The sequence below is a fragment of the Syzygium oleosum genome, unplaced genomic scaffold (genome assembly GCF_021117445.2).
Source record: "Syzygium oleosum isolate NSW1041296 unplaced genomic scaffold, Sole_v2.1 Sole_v2.07, whole genome shotgun sequence".
Classification (NCBI taxonomy): Eukaryota; Viridiplantae; Streptophyta; class Magnoliopsida; order Myrtales; family Myrtaceae; genus Syzygium; species Syzygium oleosum.
Genome location: NW_026607491.1, coordinates 5,497,735 through 5,511,461, shown reverse-complemented (window position 1 = coordinate 5,511,461; position 13,727 = coordinate 5,497,735). Strand labels below are relative to the sequence as shown.

At 39.2% G+C, this 13,727-nt stretch overlaps 2 protein-coding genes across 7 annotated transcripts; both read left to right on the top strand.

The window, feature by feature from the left end:
• Nucleotides 1-334: 334 nt before the first annotated feature.
• Nucleotides 335-7,061, top strand: LOC115675704 (uncharacterized). Of its 6 annotated transcripts, XM_056313300.1 has the most exons (6): nt 335-655; nt 735-1,222; nt 1,998-2,437; nt 2,671-2,786; nt 6,416-6,612; nt 6,702-7,061. In XM_056313300.1, the coding sequence occupies exons 1-4, from the start codon at nt 559-561 to the stop codon at nt 2,753-2,755; spliced, it is 1,110 nt and encodes a 369-aa protein (XP_056169275.1). In that variant the 5' UTR covers nt 335-558; the 3' UTR covers nt 2,756-2,786; nt 6,416-6,612; nt 6,702-7,061. The 6 variants fall into 6 exon arrangements, 5 of the variants coding, with proteins under 5 accessions (XP_056169275.1, XP_056169272.1, XP_056169274.1 ...); XM_056313297.1 differs by lacking the exons at nt 6,416-6,612; nt 6,702-7,061 and adding exons at nt 3,966-4,107; nt 4,570-4,901 and having other exon boundaries at nt 335-1,222; XM_056313299.1 differs by lacking the exons at nt 6,416-6,612; nt 6,702-7,061 and adding exons at nt 3,383-3,517; nt 3,966-4,531 and having other exon boundaries at nt 335-1,222.
• Nucleotides 7,062-9,395: 2,334 nt separating this feature from the next.
• Nucleotides 9,396-13,487, top strand: LOC115675747 (uncharacterized). Its single transcript, XM_030598505.2, has 8 exons — nt 9,396-9,820; nt 10,794-10,820; nt 11,222-11,240; nt 11,508-11,605; nt 12,476-12,574; nt 12,898-13,070; nt 13,240-13,331; nt 13,438-13,487. Exons 1-7 carry the CDS (start codon nt 9,451-9,453, stop codon nt 13,324-13,326), a joined length of 873 nt encoding a protein of 290 aa, XP_030454365.1. The 5' UTR covers nt 9,396-9,450; the 3' UTR covers nt 13,327-13,331; nt 13,438-13,487.
• The last annotated feature ends 240 nt before the right edge of the window (nt 13,488-13,727 follow it).

Genomic DNA, 13,727 nt, shown 5'->3' with positions numbered 1-13,727 from the left:
CTTTAGAGAATGGCTTAGAATATCTGTCGCCATCTACTTTGAGCGAAATTTAAATATTTTTAGGTGCCGAAAAAAATAAAAAAATTCAAAACTTAATAGAATGGCTTAGAATACCTGTGGCCACCCACTTTGAGCGAAATTTAATTTTTTTTAGATGCAAAAAAAAATAAAAATAAGCAAAAAAGCAAAAATTTCAAAACTTCACAAAATGGCTTAAAATACTTATGGCTACCCACTTTGAGTGAAATTTTATTTTTTTAGGTGCCTATAAAAATAAAAAAAGCAAAAAATCAAAAATTTTAAAATTTCACAGAATGGCTTAGAATACCTGTGGAGCTTGTGTCAGAGCGAGTGAGCGCGCGCACGCTTCGCAGAGCTACATTCTGCTCTTCACTCAGGTAATCCACGATATCGTCACTCGTAAGGTCGATGTGTCGATCTCGAACACTTCAGTCCCTTTGGTTCCGCTTAACTTGCCTCAATGGGTGTTGGTCCAACGAGGGAGGTTTCGGCTTTGAATTACAAGGAACTGAGGAGGGCCATGGCGTTTTTGCTTGAATGGCCGTAGTTTCTCACCCCTTGTGGAATGATGGAGTTTATGCATATGATATTACCCGTGGCGGTTGCTTTGGAGTTGCAGGCTTCAATGTTGAAGGTCCAGTTCTTCAGCATGATTTATTCCTATGATCCTGTTCTTTGCCACATGGTTTTGATGTTGTCTCTACGTTTTGTAGATGCTTTTGATGGACAAGAGCGTCAAATTGCTCGTCGGCTTGTCTCAGTTTCAAGGGAAGCACAAGGTCATCCGGTGTTTCGGATGCTTGCCCTTCATTGGTTATTGGGATTTTTCAGTGGCATGTCGAATAGTGTAGTTGAGAGAAAGAACACGGATGTTGATATGGCTTCAAGCTTCTATCCGACTGTTTTTGATCCTCTTGCCGTGAAGGCACTGAAGCTCAACCTTCTTGCCTTGTTCTCATTGTGTCTTGGAAGCCAAAAATCTGAGGATGTCTCACAGGCGGATTCATTGTCTGTGGTGAATCTGTTCAAGGATGGTCTTGTCTCTGTGTCTGCTTTTAAATGGATGCCTCCATGGAGCACAGAAACTGCGGTGGCATTTCGCACCTTCTATAAGTTCTTAATAGGCACGCTCTCCCATTCTGTTGACGATTCCATCAAAGCAAAAATGCTTATGGACTCCACAATGTTCTACTTTTTGCAGGTATAGAATGCTTCAGATTCCCCACTTTGTCCAATTTCTTCCTTTCCTTGTGTTATGGCCTTACTCTGCCTCTACGTCTGTTTATCGTTCATCACTTTCTGCATCACTAATATAGGCTGGATTTCTTACGACAGGATTATATTAAAGAAAATTTCAATCATTTGCATAGGAAAAACTAAAAGGGAAAAGAAAAACCTCAAGCAAATGCATGTTGTTACTACTTGAGGGAGGTCAATTTTATGAGATGATTTTTATCTTGCATATCACCAAATGCCTGAAAGAGTGCATATTTTATGAAACTTTCTTTTCTTGGAGATGACGATGCCTGTACTCAAAAGGAAATGTCAAACCCTTAGTAAACTGCGGCTTCTGGTTTCAGAAAGGAACTACGACCTTAGAATATACGCTCTACTAATTCTTTTTCCTTTTTAAAAAGGGACGAAAAACATGCTGAGTTATTCTCCTTCTAGAGTTTTGGTTTTGAGGCTACTAATTCTAGTGCTTTGCATGCACTATTGAGTCAGTTACAGGTAGTCAATAGAATTGCTTGGTAGTCGTAAAGTGAAGATGATTTATGAGTTTAAGATAGATGAATTATGAATAACTATTTGAATTAGCAACCTTGCAATACAATGTTTGATTTGGTATTGTCTATCTTCCTTTGATTTTTCATAATATTCCATTCCCTTTGGGCAGCATACTATTGCAGGATGGTGGTAGGATTTCATCTGAGCGAGGTATTTTCACATTGTTTTAATGCTTTCTCATATTATAGGGGATGATCGTGGAGATGACTATGGAATTTCAACAGTTAGTTCCCACTATTGTTTCCTTCGTCAACAGATTCTTGGGCTGTAATAAGCACTGTTGGTTGGGAGAGCGACTGCTCCAGACACTCGATGAGCGTTTGCTTCCGAAAGTCAATGTAGATTATAAAATAGTTTTCTACTTTGCGATTCTTGATAAAATTGCCGAAAACGTCACAATTCCCCCTCGTGGACTTCTAGAACTCCTTACCAACTTAGTCGTCTTCCTTGTCAAGAAACATGGCCCCGACACTGGCTTAAGATCTTGGTCGCAACGAATTAAGGTTCTTGGCATATGTAGGACAATGATGATGCATCACCCCAGTTCTAGATTGTTCCTCAGACTATCTCGTCTCCTTGCCTTTTCCTGCCTTTACTTCCCTGATTTGGAGGTTCGTGATAATGCAAGGTATGGGGATAAAAGAAATTTTTTTTTTTCTGAGATGGTGGTCAACCATTATTAGGATGTCATTATAGGTTAAGCTAAGGTCCTGCTTATCGGGGCCTAGTGGAGGGAATATGTAAAACTCTTCCAGTGATAAGACAGGACAAGACTCTATTAATACATGTCTTTTTCAGAAATAAATTTCCACTTGGTTTATATTTTGAGAGACAAAAATGAATAACTTTTACCTGATTTAGGAAGTGCTTCATATATGGAAGACAACATGGAGGGTATGGCTCAAAAGCTTCCTCTTGTTTACTTGATGGATTGCACAATGAATGATTGCACTCTGATTTTCAAAGCAATGAACCAGGTATGTCTTGATTTAGGAAGTGCTTCCTCTCATTTGAAGTTCATTCATTGCTTTTTTCTCATTACCTCTACTTTTAGATGAATGATCTTGATTTTGTCTTGGTTGTTGAAATTATTTGCTTAATCCTTCATCTCTGGATTTTTCCTTATACTGTAATTTTGTCAATTGTTCGCATGTAATACGGGGTGCAAAACTGCATATGGACAGGGCATCTCTAATAAAATGCGTGAACTGTTTCTAGAAAACTCCTTTATTAGATAAAGAAACGAAAGACCTGGTAGCATTTTCTTGCGAGGATACTATCCTAAATTTTTTTTTAAACTATTCACTCAAAGGAAGGTCTGTGAAGGAGCCATTTGCCAATTTGAACTAAACAATGCTGAGTGAAGTTAGGCCATTCTTTTCTTATTGATCTTGAAACTACAACACTCTTTGTTCAGCTTAGTCAGTTATCCAAAGTTGATGGAGCCATATTTGATACTCAACAATCCATAAATAACCCCTTAAGAATCTCAACAGCCATTTTCTATATTTTTTTATGTTATATCAACTATCTTAGTGTGTTAAACTTTTGTACCTTTCTTTTGTGACGAAAGATGTATTGGCTAAATGCTAATAATATGGGCAATATCCCTTGCCATCATACATCCAGACCAATTCTGGATTCAGAAAACCAAAGCTGGCGATCAATACCTTTGGGAAGGGCTAGGTGTAATCAGAGGGTTGCCCGTGTAAGTTAGCGAAAGTATAGGGTTGCATTGTGATTTTTCAAAAAGCTTTGTGAATAATTTGGAAATAACAAGTTTTTATCAAATTAGATATGATATCTGCATCTAGAAAAGCATGAGTTTACCTTGATCAATTCGCAAAGGCAATAGATTAGTAGTCCCAAAAAACCTAGAACAAAGCTTGTGCATTCTGAATCGAAGTATATTACTCTATGATCTGTCTCCTTTGGAAAGAGGCACCCAATCTATGGAGCAAATTGGCAAGATGCAAATTTGGAATTCTTCTAAAAATTTGCTTCCATGCATGGATGATTCCTCTCATTTTGTTGCTGGCAGTCTTTTTAGGTTCAATATGTTGACTTATACAGCTTTATATTGCTAAGAAGTTATCAATATGGTCTGCAAATGTTCGATGACAACAAGTCTCACTTTTGTGATTTGGGATTTGCAGAGAGAACTTTACCCAGCTTTGGTGTTGTTTCCAGCAGAAAATAAAACTTGTGTGTCTTATGACGGCGATATGGCAGTTGTGTCTATTGTCAAGTTCTTAGCTGACTATGGAAGTTATTCTCATAACCTCATCAATGAGACGGGTAATGCTTTCTTCTTCTGTAGGGAGCTCTGCCTATTGTAGGACATCACAGTGTTTATTCAATGCTGAAGATGAATGAATTCGCAGGATGGTACCCTATTATGAGAATTGAATAGATCCTCGTCAAGAGCATGTCCAGCTTCTGTATCTGGCTGCTTTTGGACCATATTACTTTCAGTCAGAAATTGACCGTTTCTATTATTCTTAGAACACAGTTTCCCATAATTGCAGAACATCCATTATTAGGTTCCATCCCCTTTTCTTGATGATATCAGCCAGTGTTGCACAACTTTCTGGGCTGAATGTTCTCTTTTTCCTTTGTTAAAAAACCTTAAGTTTGGACTCTGGTTACTGTTATTCTACCTCAGTTGATCTGCATTCCTCAGAATTTTTCATATTGCCTGTTTGTAGATTGGTCAAAACGTTTTATGCTGACTGGAAACCTGATTACCCTTTTTCATAGGAATCCTCTGGACTCCACCGGCAAAATATGGCGTGAGTCAAAATTCTTTCAGCACAACATCATCCAATGTGGTTCACGAGGAAAATCTCGCAGGAAAGGACCAGTTACAAGACTTTTTGCTGCAAAATGAGGCAGCAGACAGAACAGTCGAGTACAGTTGGACCAAACTGCCTAAATCGAAAGGCCCAGATGGAGCAGCTTCCCGTGTCTTGGTAGGTTCCATCCTTGTTGCTACTGAGAAACTTCTTGGCATGCACCCATTTGATAACTCCCTGATTCTTATTGTGAAAGCGGTTAAAGTCACCGGGTTTCAAGGTCTGATTATTTTCAAGGTCTGATTATTAACAAGCCTATTAGCTGGGATATTCTGCATGAACTGGAAGAAGGGTCTGAGTTTCTTAAGGAGGCACCTCTTTCGCTTGGTGGGCCCCTTGTAAACCGTAGACTGCCTTTAGTCAGTTTAACTCGAGCCGATAAGAACCAGTACCTGGAAATCCTACCTGGGATGTGCTTCGTCGACCAGGTGGAGACGATTAGAGAGATCGATGAACTCAAGGCAGGAAATGGATCTGTCGCTGATTATTGATTTTTCTCGGGTTGTGCAAGCTGGGGTTGGGACCAGCTATTCGATGAAATTGATAAAGGAGCTTGGAACGTCTACCAGGACGCAATGAAGGAAGTTACCTGGCCGAGACCATGATCTCGTTCGTTTTGTCGTACCATCCAGTTAGAAATCCTTTCTGTCGGAATAACTTTGGAAAGCTCGTTATAGGAATTTTAAAGGAGCGTCTGAAAGATGGATGCGTCTTGTCCTAGTTGTATTTCATTATACGTCCCCCAGAGGGACGTTGAGATCACATTCAGGTATCCCTTTCAGATGTTTAGTTTCATTCAAATTGTCGGTTTAAATGTACATATAGCATTCTGCTTGAGGTATTTTTTCTTCTTTTCTTTGGTTGTTTAACCAACTAGTCATTTCAGTTCGTGAACTCCTTTCTGGTCGATCTTCAGACAACATTGCAATGATTTAAGCACCGTCACGATTTGCTGAAGACTTTTAAGAGGCCAATTGCAGAAATTTCGAATAAAAAAGTGAGTAAAGCAGACATTCAAGATACCAAGATCGCTTAAATAGAGTCTCCCGCACAAGTTCGGTATTCTTAATATTGAAACTTAGCTTTATATTCAAAGGCTGTGATGCGAGTCATGAAGCAAGTAAACAACAGATATTAGCATCTCTAAGGCAGGTGTACAAGCAACTCTAGATGCATGGACATGAATTCTACTCGCTGTGGGAGGGCATTTTGACAATTCTAAACCACTCACAGTGAGAAAATTGCTCTAATTGAGGGAAGGCCTAGAAACTTAAATTTTTTTCATTGACTTTATTGTTTCCTTGCTGTTGTTGATTAAAGATGCCTTGTTCGTCGGTTGTCCTTTAAGCAGCACTATGTAACTTTCGTCAAACTATATTTCGAGGTTTCATCTGCTGTGTGTAATGATTGGTGACCTGATAAACTTTCTTCATTGACTTTATTCTTTCCTTGATGTTGTTGATTAAAGATGCTTTGTTTGCTGTTGTCCTTAAGCAGCACTATTTAACCTTCGCCAAGCTATATTTCGAGGTTCCACCTGCTATATGTAATGATTGGTGACCTGATTTACCACCTTGTCCATCACATTGTAATTAAATGTTCATCATAAACATGAAGATGCTCCTGCTATCGCATTTGATACTGCAAAATTGAAGTTTCACGTTGCTTATGCAAAAATCTTGAAACCGAGGGTTCACTTTCCTGTCTTCCAGCTCTTACTGTTGTTTATTTGTTGGAATGCATATATGCAGGTGCAGGCGAATTATATTAACTGGAGTAAGTCTTGCAGCTAAGCTCAGAAGCGAGAAATCTGTTTGGTGGCTCTTATGTTGGTTATCAAAGAGGTGGTACAACTCTTGATCCCAGAAATACTTGCTATATGACTGTCAGGCAGCTTCAGTAATTTGGCTGTCTGCGACTAGTACTCGAAGTCATGGGGAAAAAGAAGGTATTTAGTAATTTCTCTGATCAGTTTATTTTATGAAAAATGTTGGGATTCCTTTTTTGGCTGAGTACTTAAATAATTTTTCTGGCCAGTCAACTTTATGCAAATTCATAAAGGCTCAAAGATGTGGGAGCACGTCCTGCATTGTCCTGCTTTGGCTGGTGCTTGGGATTATGAATTTCACATGGCTATTCAGTATGCCAAAGGTATGAGATGAAACTGGCTTTGAATGCCTCCATCTACAATAATTGGGGAGGGATGAACCTTGTTCTGCATGATGATGTCTCACCTCAAGTTGGTCGAGTTACTGCTGCTGTTACATTCTCTATTAGAGTTGCTTTCGAGTCCATGTTTTCTGAGGATTAAGAAGCAACAGTTAGCATTTGAAGTAAAAAAGCTGTTTAGAGAGAATCGAAGTTACATATAGCTTGATCCTTGGTGGTTTTATCTTCTTCTCTTTTGTTGTCGCCTTGTCGGGAATACTTAGTTTTGTTTTTGTAGAGTAATCTTTTGTAGTTCTCTCTTGAGACTGTTAACTATTATGTTGATTCTGGGCTTGTAAGGGCATTAGTCCTGATTTAGTCATGCTAAGCATTTGAATTGATCCACATGAACGAAACCGTATGAGAACCGCGGCTCGGTTCCTCCCTCGGTAGCATCGACACGCGACACGACACGACACGCCGATACGTCATTTCTCAAAAAATAGAGAATTTCAACACGTTGGGACATGTTATATATTAAATATATATTTTTATATATACATGATAAATTATCATTTTTATGATTATTTTAATCAAATTAATTTGATTTAAATTTACAAATAAATAAATAATAAAAAAAGAGTGCCGGACGAATGTTGCTCCTGGAGAGTGTCTCTGCTTCGTAGAGTATACCCCATGCTGCAACGGTAGGGGAATACTGCATAAGCTTATGAGCTCGACTGGAATGGTATGTCTAGCTAAACATACTCACAAGTGGGAGTGAGTCAGGTTGGATACGGATCATTTAAGATTTTCAAAATAGGTCAAAAGGAGTTTAACATCTACATGGGTCTCCGTGGGTTTGCACCTTAATTCATATTCGACCTATTTAAATTATTGGTTGAAAGCCGAAATGTAACGATGAAAGTATAACTTCAACACAACCTACATGCAAAGGGAGACAACTCGTCGTGGCCATTGCTGGTCCCACCACCAGCATTGCTCGCGCATCGGTGGCGTCCCCCATCGCTCGTCGCTACCATTGCCTGTCCATTGAGCACTGCGGCCATTCTCTGTCTTGGATTCGATGCCGACGTTGCCCTGTTCCCCGCAAGTCTGCACCTTCTGAGCGAGGACTGGTGGGTGCTCGCGCTCTAGCTCCACATGGCGGTGCGCGACTAGGCAGCGGCGGCGGCACTGCTAGAGGCGACGAAGGGCTGGGCGGAGGGACGAAATGGGGATGAATAGGAGGAGGAGGAGGCTAATGTGGGGATCCAGGAGGTGATTTCAGGTGGGAAGGCGAGCAAGCTATTTTAAGTTGCATATACAACGCAGAATCAAACTAGCTCGCAGCAATGAAACTTTTCATCCAATCTTTTTTATTTTGTTTTAATTTGCCAATTTTTCAGATTTCCTTCGGCCTATTCTTTTTGTTGGTATTTTGTCCATATCCGTATTTTCTTTCTTAATATTACAAATTTTGATGAGTCTGAGTATTTTTAAATTTAACAGTATTTTCAAATCTTTTTAATGCTTGTGCATCATCCCAAGCGTAGTCTTTTCGACAAGTGCATGGAGAAATAATATAAATATTCATAATCAGAACTCGATCCGTCCATAACCCGACCTCCTAACCAATCCACACAGGTGTTCCTAATCGTCAACATGACACTCGCCCACGTTTTCACGTTGTTCATGTGCCAAACAAAATCCTAATTCACGAACCAACCCGAGCTCTCTCACCAACTAGCCAAGTTGGTTCGTGGAGTGGCCCATTCTTTAGAAGTAACAACATAAGGAGAAAATTTGATAAGAATTGGAACTCGGATTAGGTCGGATCATTTTCGACCCAATTGATCCACCCATTTTACGGATCTATTCACAAGTCCCGTGCATTTGCATGTAATTTAATAAACAATTGGGAGATTGGTTCCACCGGTTTCAATTTTTTTTCAGACTTCCCATGACTTCCTATTTTTTTGGCTTAATTTAGGATTAGAGAAATTAAAAGGCCCAAGAAGCACTGATTTAAAAAGGAAACAAACACTCACAAATCTCAATAAGTGGAATTTTTTGAATATAAAGAATGAAAAACAAATTAAACGCCGAAATATGAATAATCACAAGTAAAAAAAAAATATTATCATCGACCGAAAGGAATATCTATTAAATTTTGAAGATGAAAAAAATACTTAAATTGTTGGCTTTACTACAAATAATGAAATCTTTGTGCAATAACATATCTCTTCACTCCTTTCGCTTAAATCAAATTGCGCTAGCAGAACTCTCTGATGACCTAAAATAAAAAATCGCCGATATCGATTATGCATAAAAACAGATGAATTATAGAAGACATCAAAATTGAATAATAAATTAGCTAGACTACAAAATTACCCCGTTGATTGAATCTTTTAGATGAAGATATGTAAGGACCTAAAAACATCACAAGATCAATCTTAGGATCACGCGAGTCAAAGCAAGACTTAAAAAAAGAAGAAGAGATTTTCCATCGAATTCCATATAAAGCTTTCTTTTAATTGAAAAAAACATCTCCTAAAATCTTTTGTTTGACCGAGAATAATTTCCAATATTTTGAAAGGAGCAAGAGCATGTTCACAGTTTCCGGAAACCTCGTAGAATGCGTCTCTCGTTCGGGGTCATCGAATCCTGCCCAGCAGTGATCGGTCGACGCGACACATTCCATTGTCCCCGAGCTCTGAGCACCGGACCGAAAGCAGCATCGCCGGATTTAAGGAACTCCGTTTCGATTCACCGGCGGTCTATCTACGTCGGGAGCAAAGGCGCGCGCCCCAGGGAGAGACAGAGGCGGGGGGAGATGGGAAGGTCGGAGGTGGTGGAGGCGGAGGCGGAGAAGCTGATGGAGGGGCACATGAAAGGGAACGACTCGTCCCACGAAGCTTGGCACGTGTTCAGGGTCAGAGACCTGGCCCTCTCCCTCGCCCGCGAGGAGGGCCTCGCTTCCCGCCCTGACTCCATGGAAATTGTCCGTATGCTTGACCTGATCTCTCTCTTTTGTGTCGTTCGGTTAAGTGGCTGCACAAACGAGAGCGACCCACTTTGCTATTTGGAACTTGGGATAGGAACACTAAAATTTTATTAAGATCACTCTCAATTAGGTTCTGAACTCTGTACTAAGTTTTGTAGTTCATGGTGAATGTCGGCGGTTAATGGGCAGAAAAAAAATGAGATAACCATAAACAGTATGGATTAAAGCGAAATAGTGTTGTTATCGCACTATCAGCAGCTTAGTATGTTCCTAGGAGCATCGGAGATGAGCAATGAAGTAGACGCTTGCTGGGTTTGATGTAGCTCGGTTTTGCGGAGCTTGAGTGGAGGTTTGTAATCTGAGATTTGTTTGGTGGGTGATTGGGTCACAATTCTTATATTGATTTGAAGAAATGCATAATGTTTTGAAAGGATGAATGACAACTACAAGCGCAAAACGTAATGGGTTCCTCATAAATGTTGAATGCCTTCTGCTCCACCAGAATGCTACTTCAAAGTGGTGACCTTTGGAGGGAAGTGATTTTAGCTAGAAAGCCATCAGTTTGTGCCTCACCAAGGTTCCTAATTTTTAACTTTGCCAATCTTTGCCACCCTTTCCTTGAATTGATTTGTGCCTCAACATGATATGTTATATTTAGTTCTATAATGCATGTAGTAGAACGTTACGGTTCATGAAACTGATGGGACACGAAGTACCTCAAGATTATTCACATATTTAGTCAGTGAATAATTTAAGTATGGATCTGCTTGTTCTTCATTGGTGACTTGGGAAGTGAGGAGCAATATTCTTCACATAAACCCCAGTACACACTTTCAGACATGCATGAACAACACAAGGAGACAGCATTATCACATAGATTCTTGAAAGATAATTAATTCTTTTGAATTGCTTAAGTGGTGTTGAATTTCTTTGTCTGGTTTTTTACAGTCTGGGGAATTATGTTGCAGGTAGAGAGCTTGCTGCACTTCTTCATGATATACGTCAGCTCTCTCTCTCTCACTTGAAGACTGCATATTTACACAATCATGAGTAGGATAACCGGGCTGACTTTGGCATTCATGCTCTTTTTCCAACTGAGGAGTTAAGGTGTTGACCTCAAGGGCTGTGGGTTTTTTTTTTTTTAAAACAAAAAATCTGTTACAAGCAGTCTGCAGATGACTTGAGACTCTTCCCCTTTCTTTTACAAAATGCATTTACATGTCTGTTAATTATCTGAACCTACGATAGCCAACCCCTTTTCATAAAGGTCCTCTGGACTAATTCCTGTGCATGCATATAATCTACTGTGACATTGCTTTCGTGTGCTTAACCATCACTTTTATGATATTCTGCAATTTATGTTGAGAAAGAACTTATTTTTAATATTAGTTTCTCATTGCAGGTGACTACAAGTATCTAAGGTCTGGATTTTCTTCTTGATCAGCCATAGAGGTAAGATTGCACAGTATTGTTTTGAGTGTAATTTTTCACGGAGAACCCGTCTTTGTATCATATGGATACATATGTTTGCTTATCAACATTGCATTTCATCCCTGATATCTTAAGCTTTGTCACATATGCAACTTAAGGAAAGGTATGGGCATGTTGCAATGCTAATAAATTGTTGTTTATTTTCTCTAATTCAGTTTTTCAGCGTCACCATCTGTGTTTCTGTATTTCCCATGCAGGGATCCATCTGAGGAAAAGATTGTTGAAAATTTCCTTGAGGAACAGGGAGTGGAGAAAAGCAAGAAGATCAAGATCTTAAGGATAGTAAGGGGAATGGGTAAGGGTTTCTTTTTCCTTCTCGACAGCTAAGTAAGAAGGGGAATGGGTGATTTTTTTTTTGGAGTTTTTTGCTTGCTCTACCTTTAGTTGACCGTGTCTTTGTTAATTCAACTCAATTTAATTATGTGGATGACGCTTGAGTATGTAAATTTTCTGAGTATGATGTTTTGTGGTATGTGCTATGCTCGCAGCATGAGACATAGACCTTTTATCTTATTGACCTTGGTTTGTGAAACACCTTCTCTTTTGCTGGAAATGTCATCATGAAGCTGTGAAATGGTTTGTTACGACTCTAAATATCAAATATTTCTATCTGCAGATAGAAAAACGGTTATTCCTTTGGAGGAGGTTTCATTGGTAATCACATCGTGCAGGAAGAGATTTGGAATTACTGCAGTACCTAGATTAATAGATTTGGCCACCCATTGATTTATAGTTGCTAATGTGAATAGGTTGTCCTTATTCTATAAACGTGCTCTTTGGTGACTCATATAAGTGTAGGTGTGGCTGGAATATGGTTTGTGTTTATAGGTGCTATAGTAAATCTTGAGATACTTGTAATTAAATTCGGAGCTTATTAGTTTTGTGTTGTATCATTCACTCCATCCTGAGAGAGAAGAAAAGCAATAATTATGGCTCATCAGATTATTCTTATGGTTTACCAGCAGTTTAGCAGTCTTGTCACAGTTAAATAGATTATTTTCAAAGAAGCTCTTTGATGATCATCTCATTCCATCAATTATTTTTTATCTAAGCATCACTCTGTCAAGATTATCCTTTTGTATCTTTGGGATTTGGAAGTCCACTATAAATTACATATTAGTTATGTTGGTGCGAATTCTTATATGGCAGATTCTGGCATGGTCAGGTTTCAAAAATGAGATTAAGGGGCTTGCAGAAAATGAAGTATTTCCAGAATTTGGGGTCGTGCAGGATGCTGATCGTCTTGATGCCATTGGGGCCATAGGTAATAATAAAGAAATCTTGAGTAGTATTTTCTTGATCTTGCCTATGTATATTCCTTTGTCTAATTGACTTTTTGTGTTAGAAATTGAGAAATACTGAAAGTTGAATGACGCCTTGTGATGTTTACCCATATAAGCTAGTTGTGTGTCCTTCCCTGGCTGGTTTTGTGGGCTGTTCTCTTTGCTCCATTCACTTCTCTGTTTGTGATCGAAAGAAAAAAAGCACACCTTGTTATGCAAATTAATGCATATCTGTTGCCTTCTAACTGCATCTGTCCTTGCACTGGTTTTGAGATACTTTTGTATGACATAAGGTCGCGTGCAGGAATAGCTCGTTGCTTCACTTTCGGGGGAAGCAGAAACAGAGTTCTCCACGATCCTGCCATCCAGCCACGATCAGCTCTTTCCCAGGAACGCTACATGAAGAAAGAGGAGCAGACTACCTTGAATCATTTTTATGAGAAACTTCTGAAGCTGAAAGATTTGATGAAAACAAAGGTAAAAAGGTTGGGTTCCAGTATATAGGACCTACTTTCATTGGTATTCGTTTTTGTAGTAATTCCACATGCTGGCTCTTTCCAACGGTTGCTACATTCTTTTCGAAGCTGATAGATGACCATTTAAAATATACCTTCTTTCTGATTGTGTGGGGGTTTGAAACGCTCAGGCTGGACAAAGGAGAGCCGAGAAGCGGCACAAGTTTATGCTCGAGTATCTAGAAGAGTTCTACGAAGAGTGGGATGGGCGAGCCTAGATTAGGTAACTGATTCTCTTTGACAGTGTTCTTGGATTCTACGACATTTAGATGCTTAGCATTTCCAATTCTTGTGGGTAGGTCTTTGATGTTGTTACTGTGGATCTGCAGGTGATACTGAAGAGGTATTATCACCACCACCATTTCCAATGGTTAAGCCCTTACGTATTACAATACCGAAATGTATTTACAGTAAATCTCTATAGTTGAATCCAATTTTACCAAGTTAGTTGTCGATGCATTGTAATCATAAACATTTTTTACCTACTAGCTTATTTAATTCCCTTCTATGCTACATTTGTTAGAATTCTGGTCGCAGTTGCCCATTTCAAAACTGTTGCTATGTTTATTATAACAGAAGACGGAATGCCATCTAGATTGCATTTCGTCGAAGATGAGAC

Coding starts and splice junctions, on each gene's coding strand:
- LOC115675704 (XM_056313297.1), top strand. CDS start 587: ATGATGGAGTTTATGCATATGATATTACCCGTGGCGGTTGCTTTGGAG. Junction 1,223..1,997: donor CAATGTTCTACTTTTTGCAG/GTATAGAATGCT, acceptor CTCATATTATAG/GGGATGATCGTGGAGATGAC. Junction 2,438..2,670: donor GAGGTTCGTGATAATGCAAG/GTATGGGGATAA, acceptor TACCTGATTTAG/GAAGTGCTTCATATATGGAA.
- LOC115675747 (XM_030598505.2), top strand. CDS start 9,451: ATGCGTCTCTCGTTCGGGGTCATCGAATCCTGCCCAGCAGTGATCGGT. Junction 9,821..10,793: donor TGACTCCATGGAAATTGTCC/GTATGCTTGACC, acceptor TTGCAGGTAGAG/AGCTTGCTGCACTTCTTCAT. Junction 12,575..12,897: donor TGATGCCATTGGGGCCATAG/GTAATAATAAAG, acceptor GGTCGCGTGCAG/GAATAGCTCGTTGCTTCACT.